Raw genomic sequence first — 24,319 nt, 5'->3', positions numbered from 1 at the left:
ACAGTAAATAACAAGGCAAACCATGATATATAGATATTTTTTATTACAATGATCATCTATCTTAGCCTTATATTCCAGTTTGTACATTTATACAGATTACATCAATTTGCTTACAATACAGTGACCCATAAATACACCACTCAACCAGGCCTTTTAATACACACAGTGTTCCTCTTATGTTAGCGCTGCTCATGCCTGGAAGAAAACACATTTGAAGAGCTTGGATCAGAGTCCACTGGTCAATTTCTGACACCCTTGTGCAAATATGGCTCTGTACCAACTGCCAAAGTTAATGCAATTTTGGTACAGAGCATGTCATGAACTCAAGGGTATAAAAATAGCCAAAATGTCTTTTAATTCTACAATATATACATTAATATCTTCACTGTTAAATAAAGACAGTTTAGATGGTGGTTTATAAATATGAATTGCTCTAAAATACTTTGTTACTTTACTGGCAATGTTTGCAATGACATGCGTACACTTATGATGACTTGTGTCGTACACAAACACATTGGTAGATTGAGTGCTGTGAAGCATTTAGTAGCAAGCAGACTGTTGAGAGGCAGAGGTGAGTAGCAGAGCATTACCCAAAGATAAGGATAAGAGAGTAAAACAAGTCTATGATATTATACAGTTTTTCCCCTTGTGCCCTTTCTTCTTTTTGGACTTAGTCCGTAGGCCATACGAAGGAGCAGACATGCCTGCCACAGGACTAGGTAAGTCCTCAGTGTAGTAATGTCTATGGGGCCTGGGCTGAGGGATGGGCTGACCCAGGAAAAATCCTTCCTCCTCAGAATCCGATGACGAAGAAGAGCATGTTGAGCACCAGTCATCATCCTCTCCATACAGCTCCAAGAACCTCCCCATGGCTGGACCCTGTAGCCCATAGTCAGACATGGCAGCAGGATTCTGGTGGCCTTGGAAGGCTTGGTGCGCCTTTGGTCCAAGGGCATTCCCTCTATGGTCGAATTTCTGGTAAATTTTGGCCTTTTCCTTTGGCAGAAGATTAAGAGCATTGTCAGAGCGAGATTTGCGACTGCGATGCCTCCGGTGTTGGTGATGTTGGCGACCGCTCTGAAGTTCCTGGCCCTGCTCCTCAAAGTGGTACACTCGCCGGCGAGTTCGTTCACTCATAGGTGGTTGGCGCACTGGGACATCGCAGTAGTGGCCATTGTCCACCACGTCATCAGAGAACTTGACTTGCTGCTGCCTAGATTGTGAACGAGTCCTCCTTATGGCAGGGACATGAGGTTTGGGCCTGATATCTGGGAGAATCACCTCTTCTTCTGGAACATTTTCCTCCTCCGGCTCAGACACAAGGCTCTTTAAGGAATTTGCACTTCTGTGTAGCATAGAAGAGTTGAGGGTTCCCATATTACTTGTTTTCTCACAGTCGTCTGCCTCCAGGTCATGGAAGCCTTGCAGGGAATATACCGAAGGTCTATCTTTACTATCACCATCAACCGAGGCCCCTATAAAGGAGAGAGACACATTTGTAAATGTTTACACATGGACTTCACAACCCATCCAATAAAAGATGATTTACTATGATCTGATGCATTGTGTCACATCTACTCACCGGTTATATTTGAGAGTGCCAGTGAGTCCATAGAGTCTCGGACACTCTGATCTGTCTTCTTGAACTCGTCTGTGATGCACTCCAAAGAGTCATTATACCATTGGGGCTCTTCTGCCTGGAAGCCTGCTCCAGCCCCTTGATCAAGCTCCAACTCCTGGATCTTTCTGCTGCTTGCTGGACCCGGATGACTACCATATGCCGAGTCCCCTAGTCCGTCCTGTGACTGGGCCCAGTACATATCAGCCTGGTACTTCTTACTGGCCAGGCTCCCCCTTTCTCCTCCATCAACATGGCCAGATTTCGATGACTCCTGCTTGGACTTGGCATCCTTTTGGGTGATCCAGAAATCTGTAGGTCTGGATTCATTTGCTTGCTGGAAGACTCCATGTTCCCCAAACTTTAATAGCAGCTGAGTCATGTAGTCTTCATGCTCTGCCCACTCCTCCTCCTGGTCATCAGGTGCCTCGGTCTCCTCACCACGTCCCCTCCAGAAATGCTCATCTGATAGGTTCACATGGGCAAGCTTGTTGGTCAAGGTGTCTTCCGCGTTTTCACTCATACCAGGGAACTTATAGTTGACAGATGGTGAGAAAAGGAGGGACTGTCGGCATTGGTCAGCTGAACGACTGCTCTTGCCCATGCGCACACTGCGGCGGGATTCCCGTGAACGTGCTGACTGGAAAGCAGAGTCTGAGGAGTCAGAGGCATGCATGTCTTCCCCAAGACTGCAGGCCTTGGAGCAGTAAATCCGACCCTGGTGTGGCAGAAAGGGGCAGCCCAAAAGAGAGTTCTTACACTGGGCACAGCTGAAGCAGCTTTCAGTGGCATGCCAGTGCAGACCATCATAGGTCATCTGAGCATGATCAACGCCTAGAAAACAGACAATATTGAGGTGGTTAGAAATCTTACTAAAGGTCTTAAGATTCAAGTCAACACCATCATGCCAGGTCATTTAACTCTGGAAAATCATCATTACCAATGTGTTCCCCACAGGCCTCACAGTACTCTGCGTAAAGTGACTCAAAGCAGCCACAACAGTATGGTCTGCCGTCCTTCATGATGTAGCGCTGGCCCCCCAGGATTGTCTCACATTCAAAGCAGGCGAAATGCTTCATGTGCCAATGGCGTCCCTCTGCCTCTGTGCACTCATCAGCGAAGATAATCTGAGGAAATACATGAACCCTGGATAAGACAAACCCGCCAGCTATCGCATTTCTGGCTGTCATATATACATTTTGGATTAGACTAACTTTGAAAGGCCATAAACTACAGACTCTGACAGTTTTTCCTTCACTACATTGTTTTCTCTCTCAGTATTTCAGTTTTGTTGTTTTACCTCTTCACAGGCTGAGCAGCGCGGTTTGAGTAGCTCAGCATGATGCCTTCCACAGTGGATCTTTCCATCATGGTAGAAGTAGATCAAATCCACCAGCAGTTCGCTGCATGTGGAGCAGGCAAAACATGCCGGGTGCCAGCACAGCCCAGGACCCGCCCTCGAGGAAAACACTGCCATTTCTCCACCATTGATGTTTTCACCGCACTGGAATTTGAAGATATGATTACATGGTTGATTATAACGTCCTGGAATGAATGTAGTTCCAAAATATTTTGTGATGAGATAAACTGAAACATGCATTGGTGATTACATCTATCATACCACTACTGGTATGAAGTTTTGGCTTAATGCCCTTATGTGATCTAAATGTTACACAGAGCCAAGCCGATAGAAACTAAAGCATCATATTAAGGGGCTGAATATATGTCCCATCTGTGTGGGCTATATTTGTCCTACTACAGTCCCTGAGCAGCTCACTTCTTTTCTTTTTTTTTTTAACATTGCATCACATGGGGAAGGGACTTTTCAAATCAACAGTTTCAGGGGTCTGTTTAATAGAGTGTCTGACGCTGAGGTCCTGTTACAGCTTTCCTTCTAGGTTTTTTTTTTTTTATAGCTAAAACTGGATTCAGAACAGCTAAATAAAGTAGAAGAAGTACTTTTGAGTTTTACATTCTGGACTAGGTCATTGACTTAAGCACTAACGTCATACTATCAACACTCTCCAAAAACACGGCCTATGAACGATTGTAAATAATAAATATAAGACCGGAAACGTACATGTTCACAAATGCTGTTCAGAAGATTTCGAGGCAGCAGTTTCACTGTGCCCCTCCCCAGTGCTTCCTTTTTCCTCTGGACACTGAACATAAGAAGCTCCTTCTTCTCCTCCTCACTGAGGGACTGGCAGTAACGCACCTGGGAAGAAAAGTAAGACGTTACGGGTATGAAAGCTAAATTCACAATAATTTACTTCTACATCAATGAGTTGGATTCTCTCTTTAGAAGACCTGCTGTTGTTCAAGTGACCTTTTCTTTATACATCCCATAATAACCCAATTGCAAGACTGTCAGCCACTAATAAAGGTTATAAACTTAGATAAGTATAAGAGAGGGCAGAGTGCATACCAAGCATGCTGAACAAAGGCAACTCTTGACCCTAGCTTGCCCTTCCTACACCCCCTACATATCTCCACCCACAGTCCCTGATTGAGAACATCATTTTTACAACAGGCCTTTTTAATGTTTCCCAAAGCCTTAAAAAGAGGGAAAGCAGACGTTTACACAAACAAGGCTTGTGTTTAGAGTGAAATCAAGAGGACGGGCAACAAAGGGAGAGAGACGGCCAAGTCGAACTGTGGTGCCACTGCTGTGGTGGCATCACATAAAGCCTCTTTCAACCAGCATCCATCTCCCCCGCTGAGCAGCCCTCGTAAAAACCACTGCTATGACAGGAATCCTGCTGGTGGGGGCTCCCAGCAAACATCATAAAATCATCAAGTCAAAAGTCACATTGTGCCCACACTACATGCCTACAAGATTGAGGAACAAAAATCCCCCCGCGTGATGTAAACCGGAATGCCAAGGGCACACGTGAGTCGGATGGCATGGAGATAGTGAGACTTTTAACGCCCCCGTTTTAACGGGCAGCAGCATATACAGCTACTCAAACTAAAATAAATCTTTTCTACAGCCTCGGCGCAAATGAGAGGACCTGCTGTGGTGAATTTTATGATACCTTAATTTATGCAAACGCAAACAAAATATTCTCACCTCATTATCGTGTGGTGGAAGTTGGTAGAGGAGCTGCTTGATTCTAAACTTCTCTCCCGGACTGTTCACATAGGGGGTCTTATCCTCAGGCAGACAGGAGAAATATAACTGGACCTGGAGAAATCAGGGAATAAGGAGATTAGACAGATAAAACACAATCTGAGTTTCAAGATTGGATATTAGGTTTTGGTTACTGCTGAAAATAAAAAAAAAAAGAAGCATTTAATGGTTTAATGAATCCTTACTAAAAACAAATGTAACCGATTTATACATTTGCAAGAATGTGTGGTCAAATCTTCATCCATGTAATTGCAGTAATATATTATTGTTATGCTCTTGGAAAGAACAGCCCATATGTATGAAAACAAACTCTTTCCAAAGGAACCAGAGAACCGACACATTCATTTGAGATGAGACACATTCTGGGAGAGCTCTGTGTAATATCTATGGAAGACTGACATTTTGTCATGTTTGAGTTTTTCCTACACCAAAACACATAGCGCTGATACTCTTTGATGATGGGATTCACTCATGTTCTTCATAAATCTTTACTAAACAAGTAAAAACAGGTCAACAGGTCAAATCAGTTTAAAGGTTGTATTTCCCAGTCATATGCTTGTCTCTATAGGGACAGGACAAAGCAGCCTGTCACTGTGGCACTTTGACCCTTGGGGCTGACCACCAAAAAATAAACTTTATGAGGGAGGGGCTATTACAGCCGGCTGGATAAAGAGGTGGGATGTGCTAGTGTTGTGTGTTGGGGGGGCTTCCTGCATCTTTGACCGTCTAGAGGGGGTATAACAGCAATTTACCCTGACAATCAGCCTGACGTTTGCACACTGCCATAAATTATGCACATTTCATGCTGCTATTACCCCTCATCCAGCTCCCTAGGGGCTGGGGAACAGTCAGCTATCACTTGAGTCAAATGTGTCTTCCCTGTAATGATGACCCATATTACTTGACCCATTCAGGGCAATGGTTGCAGTAAATGCAATTAACACATACATTACTAAAACATAAGGCTCTGCATGTTTAGGATTCAAGGTTCTCTGTTGCTGCGAACCCATCTTTCCTTGCCCATCGCCCCCTCATTGCTTCCATGTGTGTTGTTTAACAAGGGAAGCGGGATGAAGAGGAGGGAGAGAAACACAGAATGAAAAGAGAGAGAAATTAGGAGAGAAGAGGGGGAAAATGCAGCCGATTTGGGAAAAGTGCCACATCACACTGGCTGCCCTGCGGACACAACTAACAGCCCTGGCTGTGTTTGTGGAGGAGAAGGCTTGTTAAAAGACGGCCCCTTGATTTCCTGATCCTGCCAGCAGCAGTCGACTCGAGCCCACCAAGTCCTCCTCTTAACAGATCTCTGATAATCACAAGCAGATTCTGCCATACCGCAGTTTGTAAATAAAAGTACACACATCCTGCCTGTAAGAGGCTGCCTGGTAGAGCCTGACAAATCTGCCGAAAAAACAAAGGCACCAAAGAAAAGTTTTATACAACATATTGTCTGTGCCATTAACTTCCATTATCCAGACACTCTAGTTGGTTTGTTATTCAATGATGTGCTAAATAGCATTTATCTGGGCCAGGAAAATGGGCTAGAAGGAAGTTAAAATCAGGTCAGGGCTGTTTTTACTCTCTGTCAGGAGAATTTACCACTGTTAGGAAAGGTACCAGAATAAAAAGAGAACAATATTGCGCTGGATCTCTTCTTGGTAGCACAAGAATGCCAATTCCAAACCAAGCATGCAAAGCTTAAAATGATTAATTATGCCAATATTAATGGTAGCAAATCTTTGTTCACCTGTTCAGGCCTAAGTCCAGGTGGTACCCAGGCATATTCCTCCAGCGCACAGCCTGAGTCATCATCGGAGGTGGAGCTGCGTTGGAAGCCGGAGGTCAGCTTACTGACTTTGTGCTCCATCATCAAGTCTCTCTGGCGTGCCCCGCCTTGAAAGCCAGCCGCCGACACTGACGCACCCGCCAGGCTCATCTGATCCTCTTTTTACTAGACAGACAAAGTATGGGAGGATGGGGTGGAAGGAGGAAAGAGAAATGGGGTTGAGGATAGGAAGAGACAAGAAAACATATTGTTGGTTAACAAGCCATTACATCAACCATTACCCACATAATGCTCACTTCATCTAAACCAGTGCTCTCATTCCAATGTCATTCCACTAAATGTTAACCACTGGGTGAATCACACCATTTCTGTCTCTTTCACGAGGCCCACAACTCCACTTAAATCCCATAATGGTATCTGAGCAAGCTTTCTTGGTTCACTTATGGTGATGAGTCTACTTCATAAAGACACTCATAAAGAGAACTATACCCTTTCACTGCTATTGTGGTGGTAGTTAAACATGTGCCCTCCTCATGTGGCTTTTGAGGATATAGACCATTAGGAAATTCCCAAAGCTTTCTTTACAGTGACGTCTGATCTCATTATAGCGACAATAACAAGCAGTTAGCTATTCATAAATACACAGGGAATTCAGAGTCGCTTATATATATATAAGCTTAGCTTTTGGCAATGTTGCACAGACCGCACATTCCTTTCCTTTCCTTTACTGTAATTCAATGTGCCACCAACCCAAAAGCACAAACTACACCAGACACTGTTAACCTTCAGGTTTCACCTTATCTGACTGCGGAGCTTGGGTCTGAATGAGTCATCATTCAGCCTGTTAAAGTGCTAGGTCATACTTTGTACCAAGAGAGGCCACCACATGAGATCTGATGCTGGCTTGATCAGTTGAGCTTGGAGTCTGTATAAACACAGGCCTAGACTTAAGACAGGGCCACCATATGGGGAATGTCCACAAGCCCCTTTTTATTTGGACTGTTTGTTTTTTCAACCTGCAGCAGTGAGTGTCTGAATGTCCTTTCATCTTTTGGATGGATAGAACAATTCCAGACAGGTGAAATAGTAGGGAGATCAATAGAGGGGGACGCTAATGGATGGGGTCGACAGATACTCAGTTGGACGTTGACAATGCAACAGGAGAAAAAAAAGAGCTAGAAGATCAAAGACTGGCACCGTGTTGATCTATGTGTGTGGTGGCCAGAGTCACTAATGGTTTTCTTGACTGTACTACAGTTGGAACAAAGAAGGAAACATAATTTCTTACTGTTAAGTCAACTGATTCAGAAACATTTGTTCTAACATTGCCACATTGCAAAAGTGAAATGTTCATGATTTAGACCTGAATTTATCAGAGGCTTTTTTTCTTCATTGTGACAAATGGAATTTTCACAGAGTTCAAATATTTGAAGCAAATCAATTCTCAAATGTTATATGTTTTGGCTAGATACGAATAATTGTTTGTTCTGCAGGGCCAAGCAGACATGGAGATGATGAATGTGTGTCCAGTTGTGGTCATCTCTCACAGGCCAAGGGCTCTGGCTGAGATCAAATGGGAGCCTAGCCATCGTCCAGCGGCCTGGCCCTTACGCCACCTCCCCCCAAAGCCTCTACCCCCTATGGCCGGCAAGGGCACAGAGGGCCACGAAGAGACAGCTGAGAAAACCAGACACACTCGAGTGCAGCCTTTGAACACCGGCTTGACAGTAGGGCCTGAAAATCTGCGCTCTCTCCTGGAATGATATATATGCCTAGGAGTGTGCAGCTTCTATGCACACGTGAAGAGGGAATGCACACATTTATGCTGGAGCCAGACTGGCTGCTTTAGGCTAAGTCGGTCCACATACACATACACAAACAGCAACATGAACACCATGTCAGAGTCAGCTGTACGCTCATGTATCCTGCTTCTTGTTTAGTGACAACTCTTCCTGAGATAGTGGCACACAGGACCCTCCAGTGGGTGATTAACTGCCGCGCACAATGCATGCCAGGCAAGGCAACTACCGGCTATTCATATCGACTCATCTTCCTCAAGGACAAGTCAGCCCTGTGGCCAGCCACTGGCATGCCCTCCTCTAGCCTGCCAAAAGACCATCAGAGTTAAGCATGATGGATGGTGGTGTCATTGGATTCATGTGCTTTCTTTGGAATTTGTGCCTGCATTACACCCCAAAGTGTCTTGTCAGGCAGATTGGCTTATGACACATCCCATTAAGCGCCTCTGATGTCCTGAACAATGGCGTCTTTGTGAAGGAATCCACTAAAGGCCTGTTCCATCAGGAGCCTGTTTATCTCCCTTTAAGTCTCTTTTCTTCTGAAGATGTGGTGTGTTATCTCCTAATTCATGACAGTTAAAGCCCTCAAAACCCAGATAACCTGTCTTCAGATGAAGGGGGGGAAAGAGTGAAGATACTCTCTTGTTCTATTCCCATCTATTGACTTGCAAATGAGACCAAAATAACCAGCAAAAATGTGGCCTTGTTTGAGAACAGCTTTGGTTTCACATGGGAGATAGCTAACTATAGGCAGGTTCTGTCAGGAGGCTAGAGACCCACAGCCTTACATTTTATCAGGCACAGACTCACTCGTGCGCTACATTGGTTAGAAAGATGCTTGCTTTCACATGTTGGCCAAGTCTCCATGATGATGTCTCACATAGCCAAACCTGACTCACAGGAATGTCAGGATTGAACTTAAGCCAGGGCAGCAAAGACGAATACAGGATGTGCACGACCTGGTGTCAGGCAAAGCGCCTTTCTCATACAACCACATCTGCTTGCATGCTAATTTTTCCTATAGATGTCGTGCAGTTCATTTCCTCCATACGTAGCCCAGAAAAACACTTCTTTTACTTTTTGAATGACAGAAGAACTGAGCCAAAAAACGCAACCATGCTCAAACTGACCTGCCAACTCACTGACTCATCATTTGTGCTGGCTTTTTAACTTTTTCTCCCAACAAGGGACCTATGGTTTTAGAGCTTAGTTTTTTATCTCCCCCTTCTCACTGCTTTACTCCCCCTGCCCTGCCCTCCTCCCACACTAGCCAGACCCCTGCAGTCCTGAATGTTTAACAGCCCCTCACTCTTTTGTAAAGGTGCTTGTTAACAAGGCTTTGGGAGCTGCAGGCCTGCATATCTGACTGATCTGCCCACGCAGGGCTAGAGGGTGGTGGGGGTGCCATCAGACAGAGGCTAAAATGGGGTTACCAACATGTGTGAAAATGTTAATGTGTCTTGTTCCACAAAAGAGATGAAATGTAAGTCAGGGCAGGTAAAAGCTGGAACACATACTTGCTTTGAATGAACATTTTAAAACATCCCACAAGATATTTAGAATGAATGAAGTCGTCTGTGTACCAGGAAAAAAAAGTGCACAATGACTCTGATAGTCTTATATTGCAACACGCTCTGTATAACAGAAGCTCAATGAACAAGCGGGTGCACATTTGATTCATTTAGAAACAAAATAACCACAGATTTGTATGCACCCTCAAAAAAGCAATGCAGAGACTTTGCATAAACTACAGCTAGTGTTATTTAATCACTTTCTAGAATACAAACCTCTCACAGGACCTCATACTGTGACTGACCAATAAATATAGTTGTCACCGACATTAATAAAGAGTTTTCAACAACATTGAAACAAGACTCCCCCCAAACTCCAGACACTGGAGCATTAGATTAGCAACTCTTGGGAGAGTGCATAGGGAAAATAAGCAGCTTCTGGTCTGAATTACTGTCTATATTCTTCAAGGAAGTGGATGATGGACATGCACACAACCTAACACAGTGCTCTCTGTCAGTATGGACTGGCCCAACATGTTTAACTTGGCTCCTGCCAGCTCAGCCATGCAGGACAGGCTCTACTTGAAGAGAAAAACAAGATTTTCTGTTCAAAGTCCCTGCTTACTTGAGCTTGAACTCAAGACAAATCTGTCTTTACGTCAGAAGAGATATGTCTTAACTTGTATAAAGAAATATCTTGAAATAACAACCTTCCAATTATTGGCACTATTTTGTATCCCTTGTAAAAAAAATCAACAAAGGGATCTTACAAACAAACATTGTCAAACTGCAGGCCAAATCACATTAGTTAGACAATTTGATCTTTAAGAGAACCTCATAAGTACAGCTAAGTAAATCAGCATTTAGGAATAAACTTGTAATCAGTTGATCCAATAAAATCCAAATCCAGAACTGAACATCAACAATGAGGATATTCATTTTTGGAATTTCAGTAGATTTTAATCCAATCAGCCTGAAAATTCAAAAAGCTGGGAACTCTGACTGCAGCTGACATGAAACCCAGCAAGGAGCTTGGTGTATGCAGTGTTGAGGTGCTACATGGCTGGAGTTTGGTCTTCTTATTGAGGCCTCCTCTCATGGCTGCAGGAGTGTTTTTCCAAGACCAAATGGATGGGAGTGACATCCCCACTGAGATCCACACTATGGAGACCACCTGCATGCTCTGGACACATTGACCTCAAAACTCAACACACGTGCTGCTGTCACATAGCTGCCATCAAACACATTTAAATCCCAGTTAATTCAGTTGCAGTAAAAGGGGACCTGTAACAACCCTTTGGCACCTATCAGAACACCTTACAAAAATGTCCCTCAGTTCTTGACTTTGCAAAGTTGCAAGAATCTGAATGAGAATATGTGAGGTGCTGTATGTCTTGTGAATCATGCAAAAGACAGATTAATTATTGAACCACCTTGCCATTAAAACTAAATAATCCAAGAGATGTGGATGTATAGGTCTTTACTTTACACATCTGCATGAGAGTGGTAAAAAGGGCTGATTCTAGTGCCCAAAGACAGTTCATGAAGAGATAAGTTGCAATACTTTGAAATCTCCACTTCTTTTCTTTTAAACAAGTCTCTTCATTAAGTCATTCCCCTGCCTGTCTTACCTCAGTGTAGGTCAACTCTCCTGAGTGAAGGAAGATAAAAGGATGTTATCACCACTATATCCAGTCCTAGATTCTTCTTCAGCCTCTGGGCTCCATATCTATATGCAAGATCCTCAGAGCTCTAATTCCAGGACAGAAGCAGTCAGCCTTCTCTATCAGAGCTGTCAGCACAGTAACAGCCCATATCAAAGCCAAGACTCTATAAAGTCAAAGAGATGTCTGTCTGTCTGTGTGCGTGGGAGAGAGTGTCTGAGAGGGGTGTGTGCATTTACATGGAGGAGCTCAACCAGATGGTCATCCCTCCCTTGTCTCTCTCCCCCACCTCCTCCTCCTCCCTCCCCCAATCCAGCCCTCCTAACCTCAGCCCGGCCCCTTAACCTCAGAACAGCCAGTCACGGCAGGGAATGAGAGAGCGAGGCGTCTCTCCTCCGCTGACCCTCCCCTCGTACTTCAAACATATGCTTCCAAATGAGAACCACCGGTAGAGCTCCAGCTCACAGGAACTGCACTTTTAAGTAGCACATCAGTGATGGCAGAGCTCCTTTTACCACACTTACCGCCCCATCTCCACAACAGCTTTCGCATGACATTCTTCCTTCTGCTTTCCTATCGACAGCTCAGAGATGTGGGGAAGGTGGTGAGCATTAGAGTCAGGATTTGGTTTATCCGGTGGTTTGTCTCTCTTCTCCTGCGCGCTAAAACGTCACAAAGTTACAGAGGGCTGTTTTCTAACTTCAGCTTTATGATTACAGAGTGATTGTTGGATTGGATGAACAAAATATGTTTTATTTATCCCACTATGAATAAAAGCTCCTACAACATCCTGGTTTAGCCTCACATAGCCCCTTACTCAATATGTGAGTCTATATGAGTCAAGCTATCAAACCTTTAATATATGATTCACCAACATCTTTTACTGTTTAGGTGAGGGTTCAAATGTCCAACATTGTTCTCAACTTTGTTTTTACGTTTCAAATTGAACAGATTCATCAGTTTGTTCACCTGCAAGTATTGACCTGTTAAATTCTCTCATATGTGATGATCTGCTTCGTTTCTTTATTTTCTATGAAATTTGACTGAATATGTGTGTTTTTGACTGTTGCAAACTTCTGTTAACTTTTAGTTGTATTCCCAAACATAACAAATCCAGAATATCTTAAGTCTGTTGAAATAAAACTTAAAATATCAAAAGCGATCAACAAATGCTCATATTGGCCATGCTTTCTGTTTGCCTTTACCGTACTTTGGTAGGACCTTAACTAAACTTAAAAACATGGTCTATAAAACCCAAATGTACATATCCGCCTGCCTAGTGAAACTCCCCGGGACGCAGTTGACCTCTGCCTCTCCTTCACCTCTGCAGGAATGTCCGAACGTGATTCTCTTCCTGTTGCCTCAGAAAACAAAAGTGACTAGTTCAGGTCAACCTTTGAGAATTACACCTTTTGTGGTTGTTTGGTTGCAATAATGTCCAAGTGTTCTCCAGAAGGACATGTTTTATAGTTTACAGAAATTGTTTCTAAGAGGAAAAGTTCTGCCATCCTTTTCAACACAAGGGTTAACATAGCCTACTTAAAGACTGTAAAACAAAGCAATAGAACATTTTACTAGGAAGCAAGGGATCTATTAAACAGCTAGAAGTGGTTTCTTTATTAACATTTAAGAAGCTGTTTAATTTTGTAGGGCTGACGTCAGGATGTAATTTGGTGAACTCTAACACATGCGTGAAACATTGTCACTGGGGGGTGTTGAAGTAGGGCTGATATAAGAGGGTTCACACATTTCAAGCAGAGAAATTGTTTGAAAAAAGTAGCACAACAATGTTAATGTTAGGATTTGATTTACACGCACATTTCTGACAATATTTTGAAATGTTGCCCCTTGTCTCCTCAAATCAGATCACTGCTGATATGATGGATAACAAAACAGTTTTAATTGTGTACTACAAATGTAAGCTTTCAAAGAAGGGCAAAAGCATTGCCAATCATTCCGGATTTACTTCATCTGTTCATGACTGACAGCATCTGACTCTGTTTGCCCACACGCCCCACATTCACACCTTTATGTGCTAAAGATTCACAGCGTGATGTGGTGAATGGTGTCATTCCACTTATTTAAATAAAAATAAATGCAGTTTAACAGGCTGTTCATTTTAGTGAAAGAGGCCGTTTATTTTTATGAAAAGCAGAAAAACACGACTGAATAGATTGATGATTGACATTCTGGAGCTCATGGACTTACATTTAGCGCCTGCATAGTTCATGTACCGTAGGTGTGTCTGAACAAAGCCATTGTAGCAGCCAAGGCCAGGGAGGAGAGACACTCTTTCACAGCAAACCTAAGGCCATTGTGCTGGTCCAAATGACTCTCCATTAGCAATTCTTAGAGGGGAGGGACAACACAGCATCCTGCCTTTCGGGGGGGCATTCATGAATTGCAAAGCTAAGATGGTAAAGTAATCTGGAGCAGAGCCGTTTCAGCAACACCAGTATGAGTAAGCAGACCTGTGCCTGATTTCCTTAAAAAGTAGAAATGATTCTCCTTTTATTTCAGTGACTTTGCCACATTTGAACTTTAGGGAAATTGTTGCCTTTAACAGTCTCTTATCATTTCAAAAGTTGCATATTTTGAGAAATAGTCAGAGGAACTCAAAGTAGCAAAGTTGACATCTTTGAAGTTCAAATGTAGGGACATCTCGCACTGAAATAGCAAAAGGGAATGAGTGATCTTTGACAATGAACTGAGGTAAGGACAACTATATTTAAAGGCATCTGTGGATTATCTTTAGTCTCCTGAACGGGAATCAGAATAAGAACATCCCAAATGTCATTCTGAAATCGCAGAACTCTATAGTTAGAGGTAGCTGAATGCACAGTTCAAGGTTCACCTCAGATGGTTGAATAATATAAAGTTGGACAAGTCATGCATCCCTGAACTTTGACCTTAGAGAGCACCAGATGACCCATAAATCTATGGCCCCGGGGCTTTACAACCTATTGCCCTGTCATAGCCACAACGACCTGAACGGCACCTCACACCTGGTCTGCACCTTCTCATCGCTGTAAAAAGAAGAAAATAACGCCCTCTGCTAGCGGCGAGGTAGTCTGTGACCAGCATGCCCGGACAATGACAGGACAGAGATGATCATCATCAGAACCAACGCCCAACGATAAAGCTACATTCTTCTCTGGTCCAAACACGTCCTTAAAGTGGACCCATAAATCAAAAATATCCAGTAAAAGCTCATCGCTGTATTGCCAGGTAACATCTATGTGAAACCCTATCTAGAGAGACACATGAATTAAAGTCTAAAGAAACCTCTTTAGACAAGACTAATTTGAGTCGCAAGAACTGCCATAAATTGGGGTACCAAAGAGGGCAAAGGGAAGGTCAGTCTCTAACTCACCGTCATTGATGACCATTGTTGAGAACAGCTCTCACTGGTGTGTGAGCTACCTTATAAAAAGTAGGCATTCTCAAGGTTTAAATGACTTGCCAACGGGTATTAGCAGGACACAGGCCCAACAAAAGCCACAGTTATAAAGGCCAATAAAAGCCTATCACTCTACTGTAACAACAATCCTTTTTACGCCTTGAAAGAGGGAGGAAAAGGTCAACTGGTGGAGCAGTCAGCGCATTGATATTGACTTAGCTAGATTGGCACTGACAAACTCAGGTCAGACAGTGGGCTTGTTAGCCCTATAACCCTCACATAACCCCTTTTACTGTTTCACTCTGACACACTGGAGGCAGCTGAGGGGCAAGGCTTAGATTCAAGCTTAGTTTTTGACGGGGGTTATTTGTAACATAAATTAAAGAGAAATATCTACTCACTTAAAACTTGACCTCACCATAGATGTGTCCCTGACTGAATAGTAAAAGTGAAAATAAGACAGAATGAAAGATTTATTGGACCGAATTACTGCTGAACTTTTCAACTCTATAAAAACATGACAGACATCAACTAAATAAGGTCAGATCAACTTAATTCTTGAGTGCATAAAATATTAGTAGAGTTTTTATTCTTTCTTCATATATTTGGTATTTATAAATTAAGTGATAATATGTGGGGAAATTCATACTGTTGTTTAAAACCAACAATATAATACTTTACAAGTAAATGAAGTCAGTTTGCCCCTCATTGCATGGGAGCAATCTTTAAATATATTACTGAACTACCGATTTATTGGGCTTTATTTCATTAGCTGTAAACCTGGTGTGTCATGTTGTATTTAATGCAACATGAATATCCAGTTTCCAACCTGTCACACATGACATAAACATCTTTGCTGAACAAAAGCTTGGTGTCAGCACACTGACTGTTTCTTCATGTTATCAAAAGCACACCGCTGTCTAACTGCTTTGCCAAACATTGCAGAGATGTATGGTTGAGACAGCTCATATTTCACCGTCAATTTGACACCCTCTCACCTAGTTGTAAAAGCCGGACCTCATTGGGAACAATGGGAAGTGGAGCGACAGAGCTTCTGGAGCTGTTAAAGGAAGGAAGCCCCTTTATTTGAGGACACTATAACTCAACAAAAGCCTGTGGCTGTCTACACACTGAGCGCGCAGAGGATGAATGGGCTGCTCTTACACTACTCACTTGCGCTGACAAAAGCACTGGATCAGCAAAGGGCAAAGCCTGCCATGTGTGGTCCCCATGGACAAACTGAGAATATGGACATACAATTACAAAAGTGCAACTAACACCTTTACCCCGTGAGTTCAACTAACAGGTCTTCATTTTTTATTTCTTCAATGAAACAGTAAAATCTTCAAAATTACAAAGGAAGCTGTCAGGTTTTCCATGCCAGATGTTTGTTCATTCCCCCCATCAATGTACAGTTTCAACACGTGCGGCCTTCAAGACTTAGGAATACATTTTTTGCTCATGACATCACACTTTCAGAAAGTTTCACTCACACACCACTTAAACCTCACACCTCACACATCTGGGCTTTTCTCTTCACCTTTCCCTCGAAGTTCAACAGTATATCCTTCATATGGCAAGAAAACTATTTCCTGTGTGTTTCCAGCCCCGGGCTCAAACGGACACATGAATAAGACCGCCGTAACAAAACAGGCAATACTTGGGCTTGAGTGCTATGAGCAAGTCGTTGAAGGAGGGGATGCTGTATTTTTTTTATTTTAAAGCAGGAGAAAGTCGGCAATTCGCACACGTGGAAGCATTTTCCTGAGCCGCACGGCTTCAAAAGACCAACCATGGAATCCAACAATACTCCGAAACAGTTAAGAGCCGCTCAGTCAGGATCCCACTAATGATTAACATTCCTGGAGAAACACTCCGGTACAGTCTTTTTAGACCGTTCTAATTAAACACATGCTCCAGTGCCACAGCATAGAGGGAACACTGAGGACTGAGAGCGGGGATACTTCTTTCCCGCTCTGCTTAATTGGACACAATTTAAGTCATTAAGGTGGTAGTAAAAACAGCAGAAAGAGCAGAGGAGAGGCCCAATGATCTCCGCTGTAAGGCTCCCTGTTGCTCTGATGTTGTTGACCCTTTCACCTCCTCATGTGATTCACATTCAAATATATATAAACAAATTGTAGACCTACTCTCTCATTAGGAGATGTCCGACTGGAGGTGTTTATTGACTTCGGGGGACTCTAATGCTGCTTTTATGTGTTTCCAAAGTATGTACATGTATCTAAATAAGAGCAGAAATGGGTTATACTATACTTATATATCTGTGCATCTGTGTGCCACATTTGCATTTCTCTGTTTGCTGTAGGTTCAATATATTTTTGGACATTTGGGAATTGGTGAGGAATTATTTTGTTCCATGTAATAAGGTGGGACAGCACAATGAAAGCATGCAATGGGAAACAAGTTGTTAAATGTGTTCTTCTTCAACTAATTAGTAATTATGTTGGACTAGATTGTTATAAAACCCAATTAGATTTTTGCCAATATCAGGCATTTAGTTGCATGGCATTTCCCACAATTCTCCCCTCTTATCTCTGTTGAGCTCTCTAAAGTATATTGTCTAATATAAGCAAAACAAATGAAAGGTGAAGAAGAAGAAATAAAATGTCTGCATTATCAGAAGTGTACTTGTGAAAAAAACACTTTAAATAAGGACTTATCTACCTTGAAGTTTATTTACTGTGAAACACTTAATCACTCAGTATTACATAGAAACAGTACTTTGTGTGAATCCGTCCCATCATATTAGTACTCAAGCATATGCTTGTCTGTTGAAGATGTGTATGTTATGTACTGCAGTGAGATCCAATCTGAAGCCCTGGGGAGGCCTTAGTCAGTTTAGCAGATATACAAGCCAGACATAGGGGTCGTTAGTGCCTGGGTTCTATCTGTGAGTGTGTGTGTGTGTGTGTGTGTGTGTGTGTGTGTGTGTGTGTGTGTGTGTGTGTGTGTGTGTGTGTGTGTGTGTGTGTGTGTGTGTGTGTGTGTGTGTGTGTATGCATGCATGTCTGTCTGTTGTCACAGTATACAGTATGTGTGCAAAGGAAAAAAAGCACACAACTGGCTGCCTTATCAACCCCCAATTAGGGACACAAGTCCTCCAGAGCAGGGCTTATTCTTAGAAACCTCACATGTAATACTCTTTCTGTCAGCATCAGTGTGTTATTTTTGGAGCTGCTAATACTGAGGTCACTAATGACACCAAACCATTTTCAACATCTTGGGCCAGCATAAACGAACATGTGACATAGTGGGCATTCCCGCTGCGTGTGTTTTTTTAAATAACAACCCTTTCCATAAAATCTGAGATGCCTTTTCTCTTCAAGTTTTTATTCCTGTCAAACATCATAAACCATTCTCCCTGAATGGTCAAGCGTGTGTGTTTGGATAGGACGTGCATGCACACAAACACACACACACACACACACACTGATACACACATCTGGTGAGCCACTGCTCTTGTTTTCTTTGGTAGCCCAGCCCCTAACAGGAAGACAGTCCGAGCATAGCAAACAAAAGCCGGGCTCTTTGAACCGGCCTCTCACTAGGAGCCGCCGTCAGGTTGTTGTGGCCAAACGAACTGTTTCTGTGTCAGCTCAGTGGGCCCATTGTGGGTCTCAGGCTGCTGCTCTGCAAGACATGTCCTCAGTTGGCCTTTGTCAATATTGACCCATCTGCATGTCCTCCCACAACATCGATCTTAACTGTGATGTGTTTCCAACTGCTAATACATCCCCTCTGTGTGAAGAGATGAGTTAGATTTTAAAGTAGCATTGCTAATTATAAGGCCTGACATAGTAAACCTATAGTATTTTTAACTTGCAGTTCATTTGAGAACATTTTTGAATAGCAATAATAATGAAAGACTACACTTCTTGGTCTTGCTCAGTTTGAAAGTGAATGTTTTAAACTTATTTTTAACACGAGTCATAATTGATAAGCCTAAATGAAAGAACCGTGCCAGTTGTCCTACATTTCCACCCAGCTTCTTATCCAAACCTGTGCAACACTTCTGAAGAATGACTGGCTTAATGCTTCAGAGGAAATTGGAAGGGGTCTGGATGCAAAGCGTACTGTAGTACATATCTGGTGATATACACAGGACTTTCTTTTCTTGTATGTAAGATTCAGTTAAGGAGTTAACTTTGAATTGTTTGTCAGGAAAAACTCCCCCATTAAAAGAAGGGAAGAAGCAGCTGTTTAAATCTTTTCTTCAGAGAGCCGGAAGGGATTAAGATATTGATTTATTTCTTTGTCTTCCTTTTAATCTTCTTATGATGTGTTTTAGAGGATATTTCAATGCTATTAGGATTGAATCCAGCACCGTGTAATTTGGGAATATGTCTTGCATGCATTTGTTTCCAAACCTAATTAGTGACATGGTAAAATATGACTGGATGAAAGTTCTAATGAGGGAATGCTCAGGGAGGAATACTCTGGCAGACACCCAGAAACTGTCCCCACTGTCTGTAACTGTAACGTTCCTGAACAACTTTCAGAAAATACCTTTGTTGTCAGTCCAGAAAATCCCTTGCCCTGCAGGGTCCATTTTTAAACCCTGTTGACCTTTTCCATATCATCCATGCTCACTGACCTCACCCCTGTGACAATGCCAACAGGGAAGGAGGAACCAGAACCACAGGAAGGGGAGGGGGGTTTGTATTTTGCATATTTCCAGCCGTGGGTCCGGAAAGCTTTAACTGAATCCCCTGTTGTGTGCTGGGGAAATGAGCTGGGCTTTTTAATGACTATCTCAGGGTAATATGTTTTCTTTTGCTTCCAGCCCTTGATGCTGTGATTGCTTAGATGGATTCCTATAGATGTGCAGGACAGAGGAGAAAAACATGCCCTCCTGCAGGCGGCAATGTCAGTCTCGGGTTGGGTCATAGGAACTTTCCAAAAACTCCAACTGACATTTGGCCTCTCTGCATCTGTTATTCCCCTTTATCAAAGACAGACAATGTTGATAATAAGCACTTTTGTAGCGCAGCACTGTGGTTATTACGCAGTATTCATCCAGAGCTGAGCATCATGCCTAAACACGGCGTTGATAATGAAACATGTGTGTCAAGAATGACTTTTATCATCGTGGTGGTCTGACGGTTAGTCCCGCAATTATGCCGTGTGGTTACCAGAGATCTGCTGGAGCCAAACCCGTTTCCCTCTAACATCATCCTGCGGCTCCTAATAAACAGGCTGGAAGCGCTAAATCACTATACCTTTAATCACTTGAGAATAATGCTTAGCATGTGGATCCAATGTGTGCCACTGCTGCAGGCGATGACTCTTATACATTTAAGGTTACAGGATGGGGAATTTAATGTCATGGCACAGACAGCGGCATGCACACTGGTTATTTACAACCACAGTGCCCTAAATTTGACCATCCAGGCCATCGTCCATTCAGGTGGGCTCCGGTGACCACAGATTCAGGGACCACCGGCGTTTAAACAAGACATATTTCATCCAGCCTCCTGCCAACCTACCAAAAACAGTTTACAGTCAATGTGCTCTGCTCTCTGGAGTTTGTCTATGGCAACCTGACTCCATGCCACATCTCCCCGTGCAGAGCCATGAAAGACTGGCCTCCTCTGACAGCTCCTCACAACACACTGCCCTGTCCCGCTCTGCTTTTAGCTCTGCTGCGGTGAGCTGGACCACGTCTGGGGATAAAAGGCTGCCAGAGTGTTTGGCTTGCAGGCGATTTACACGGACGTGAGGGTGATTCATTCTAGCTTTGCACAAACAGGCCTCTGTGTACATTTCGATAGTACCAGGCTTTAAATCAACAGTGGGGAACGTATACATACGGGTACTGGGACGTACATTCTGCTCATTCACACTCAGCTGGGTGTATGTGTGTGGCGGTCATACACACATAGAGGTGATTACTTTGTCTCTGTCCATCTGCTTCTCTCAGACAAACACACACTCGCACACAAAGACATGCCCCGCTGTTAATGTCTGAGACTGGCTTCATATCTTCATTTGTCTACACCTCCACCATTCTTGCACTAATGCAATGACACACAAGGGGGCTAATGTTTGATCCAGCGTTTCTAGATTGAATAAGTTATCCTGTCATTATGCACTGTGGTGCTAATCATCTACATATTCCACTTTTATTGAGCGGGAACTTGTAAACATAAAGTTGGCAGACAAGGATCCTAACTGTTTTGTTCTGCTGTGTCCAAGAAAATTCAAGATTAAGCATGCACTATATCTTTTTAGTTTTATTAGCGTCTTTTGTTCCTTTAATTGCACCTTTAAATCATTTTTGAGGCTTTGGAAATAACACATAAGCAAGCACTGTTACATGTGAAGCTGCTTCACAAACACCACTTCTTGTGGCTTATTGTACAACACGTTTTCTACGATAACTTTATATCCTCCTACAGTAGGTCATTAAGAGTAAATCTTAGCCAACATCCCACTAACACATGGCCTGCTAGGTCATTTCATCATTAAATAACTGCAGCTGTGAAGCAGGATAGCCAGATTTCAGCAGATGTTGATTCATCTAATAACGTTTGGAGTGAAATCATTTGTATGACAACACACAACTTGTATTTCTGCATAAGGTTCTGAGTCTCAGAGTCAGGCTATTAAAAGAGTATATGTCAGTACTTACATTGACAGAGTTTGAATAAAATCTTGTGGTGATCTATGCTCACAAATCACCTTTTGTTTACTCTTATTTAGATACAAATGAGAAAATAGTTCAGATTGAAAAGCCAAAGCTACCAATGAGTATCTGTTTCTTCTAGGCAGCGAAGGCGTCAACCTTTATTCTAGCCACTAGGTGACACCACTACCTTGGTTCTCAGCTCAGCTCAGCTCAGCCCTCCCTGTATCTGTATCAATAACCCTCTAAATCCCTCTGAGTCTTTATTTATTTCCCCTTCTCCCTTACTGGCCAAGAAAAATTGATATATTTGTGATAGGAAGGTTAAAAGTGCCTCTCATGGAAGTGACCACGTTTCAAAACACATTCCGGTGCAATTACAACAACATTTTAACCTGGCGAGTCACACTTTGAAGTAGAACCGATGACATTGTGCAGAAGTTGCAGTTCTTCCTTTGCACTGTCAAAGTGCTCCAAGGTATAATTTTATTTATTTAAGCACATTTTCATTTGTGTTGTCCTGCAATACCTCAAAACATTTTCACAATATGTCCAAGGTATCCATGGCATCTCCTAAGTCTGCCCTCTCACCTAGCTGCAAGGTTTCAAGGTGAACTGTCCTGGGTTTAGCAAAGCTCTGTTTTTTCAGCTGTGGCCATAGTGACAGATATCAGGCCAGACTGACTCTGCACTCTTTTGGTGGGTCTGTCATTCTGTCAGCCCCCAGGAGGGCAGTCACAGTCTTAATAGCTTATGGTGATGTTTACTGTGCTCCAACAAGAGCAAAATATTATCTTAAACAGCCTTGGTTAAAAATAACATTAACTGCTATGTTGTGCTTTATAAGTTTGGCACTTTCGAACACAGCTGAAAATGGCAATGTTTAAAACTTGAGGGTGTGTCATTGTTCTCCAAAGGAAACACTTTATGGCATTTTTAGCTCTGTGAGAGTTCCAGAAGGAGGGATGAATTTGCTTAAGCAGCGTGCAGGGTTATTTTTATTTTAAGAGCTGACCGCTATGCATAAATGTCCACACTAATAAGTATGTTAATGCTCATGCTCAGGCTTAGGCTGTAAGAATATTTCAATGTTTGTATTAGATTTTTATTTTGAAACAACATAGAGTAGTATATATCACACTATGACAGGCATGAAACCGGACTCAAGAATGTTCTCTATTGATTTCCATAAATAAATTCCCATATGTATTGACTTACTTCAATCAAAAATTTCAGGACTAAAACTTGGATTGAAAGACTTGTAAGAATGGGGTTTTTTTTCTGTGGTTACTGCCTTGTCCATCATGGTTGGAATTGAAGAAAGTGAGACTGACTTCTCATACTGTATGTGGCCGGGGTGTGTGACCACATTCCCCCTCACTCAACAGCACTCCTGACAGCTATGGAGACCTGCAGTGGCGGACAGGCAGCGGTCACCAAGTGGCGACCAGTTGTCACCCAAGTGACAGGCGACAGCTGAGTCCATACATCTGGAGGCCTGGGGGACTCCACACTTCGAGCCCCACGTCTCTGACACAAGTTTTTTTAGCGTCAGAGAAATGAGGTTACACGCAGAGAAAGTGTAATGTGTCTTCGTAAAGGCGGTTTTGGAAGATAAGGAAATTAAACCCTGTTTGATGAGTTTGGGGGTTGAAATAAGCAGCATATGACCTGTTTAGATTATCGATTCAATTGATGGAAGTTGGGTTTTTAAAACGATAATTGACGAAACCAAACCATTAAGGTCGAATTGTCTTCTTCTTTTTTTTTTTTACCATTGTAACTTTTCGAGCATTTTTTCTTAGGGAAGATAGAAGATAATGCTGCAACTGTAGGTAGATACCAATTAAAAGTGGCACAACATCTTGAACTAAAGTCGTAAAAAATACTGTTAAAACGCACTAAATAGTTCGGTTCACTCACCCTCAAAGCGTTTAGTCAGAGTAATTCGAGTATCCAGAACCAATATTCCTGAAGTGAGAGAAGCGATTCACGCCGCGTCTCATTGGCATGGGATGAAAAGTCCAGAGAGGGTGCACCACTGTGCCGCAAATGAACCCGTAGCTGTGCAAAGCTATAATCTTAAACTCCAGATACCGGCTGCATCGGAGAGGAGCGCTACAAGAGAGCTTGGTCTGACTTCTCCCGCTGTCACCACATCTCAGTCATTACAGCGGCGCACCGTGCGCTATGGTACTCCTCTCGTCAGTCCCAGTGAAATGACATTAGCGTTGCTCCCTGCCTATTGGTTTAAACAAGCAGCCCCCACCGATCCTGGAGAGAAGGACCAGCCTGCAGCACAGTGGACAAATGCTCCTGAGTTTAACTCCTGCTGCGGCAACGAGGAGTTTAAGAAGTGTTTGCGTAATTTAAGTGCTTGAAAATTACTAAGTGAGTTAATCTATTCCTGTTGCCTTTACCTTCAGTCGACCCTTACCTCTATATGAACCTCTACCTATATCTGGGCTATATTTAGATCAATAAAAACGTTATGAACTTTAAAATGTAATGTCTCTCTCTTTAAATATTAAATACGCCACTGATTCATATTCATGGATTCAGTAAGACTGTATGTGCCACCTCCATTTGCACCTTTATCCAAACAAAATCTTATTTTATCTCACACAATGTTTTTCATGTACCTCTTAATAGAATTGATCATAATGTGCTTTATGTCTTCCCCTGTGCTCATGAAATGTTAGTCTATATACATACTGTGAAAAGAGGCATCAAGCATAAGACAATGGCAATTATCCATGTGT

At 42.7% G+C, this 24,319-nt stretch overlaps 1 protein-coding gene across 2 annotated transcripts; it reads right to left on the bottom strand.

Annotated features, from left to right (window-relative positions):
* Positions 1-23: 23 nt before the first annotated feature.
* Positions 24-23,753, bottom strand: prickle1a (prickle homolog 1a). Of its 2 annotated transcripts, none has more exons than XM_063904225.1 (8): positions 23,481-23,753; positions 6,499-6,702; positions 4,692-4,805; positions 3,699-3,836; positions 2,919-3,122; positions 2,559-2,745; positions 1,583-2,452; positions 24-1,475 (listed from the first exon to the last, which is right to left on the bottom strand). In XM_063904225.1, exons 2-8 carry the CDS (start codon positions 6,685-6,687, stop codon positions 622-624), a joined length of 2,556 nt encoding a protein of 851 aa, XP_063760295.1. In that variant the 5' UTR covers positions 6,688-6,702; positions 23,481-23,753; the 3' UTR covers positions 24-621. The 2 variants fall into 2 exon arrangements, with proteins under 2 accessions (XP_063760295.1, XP_063760305.1); XM_063904235.1 differs by lacking the exon at positions 23,481-23,753 and adding an exon at positions 11,479-11,681.
* Between the last annotated feature and the right edge of the window lie 566 nt (positions 23,754-24,319).

Source organism: Eleginops maclovinus, chromosome 2 (assembly GCF_036324505.1).
Source record: "Eleginops maclovinus isolate JMC-PN-2008 ecotype Puerto Natales chromosome 2, JC_Emac_rtc_rv5, whole genome shotgun sequence".
Taxonomy (NCBI): domain Eukaryota; kingdom Metazoa; phylum Chordata; class Actinopteri; order Perciformes; family Eleginopidae; genus Eleginops; species Eleginops maclovinus.
Note: the sequence above shows the minus strand (reverse complement) of the source record. Positions and strands in the feature narration are given on the sequence as shown.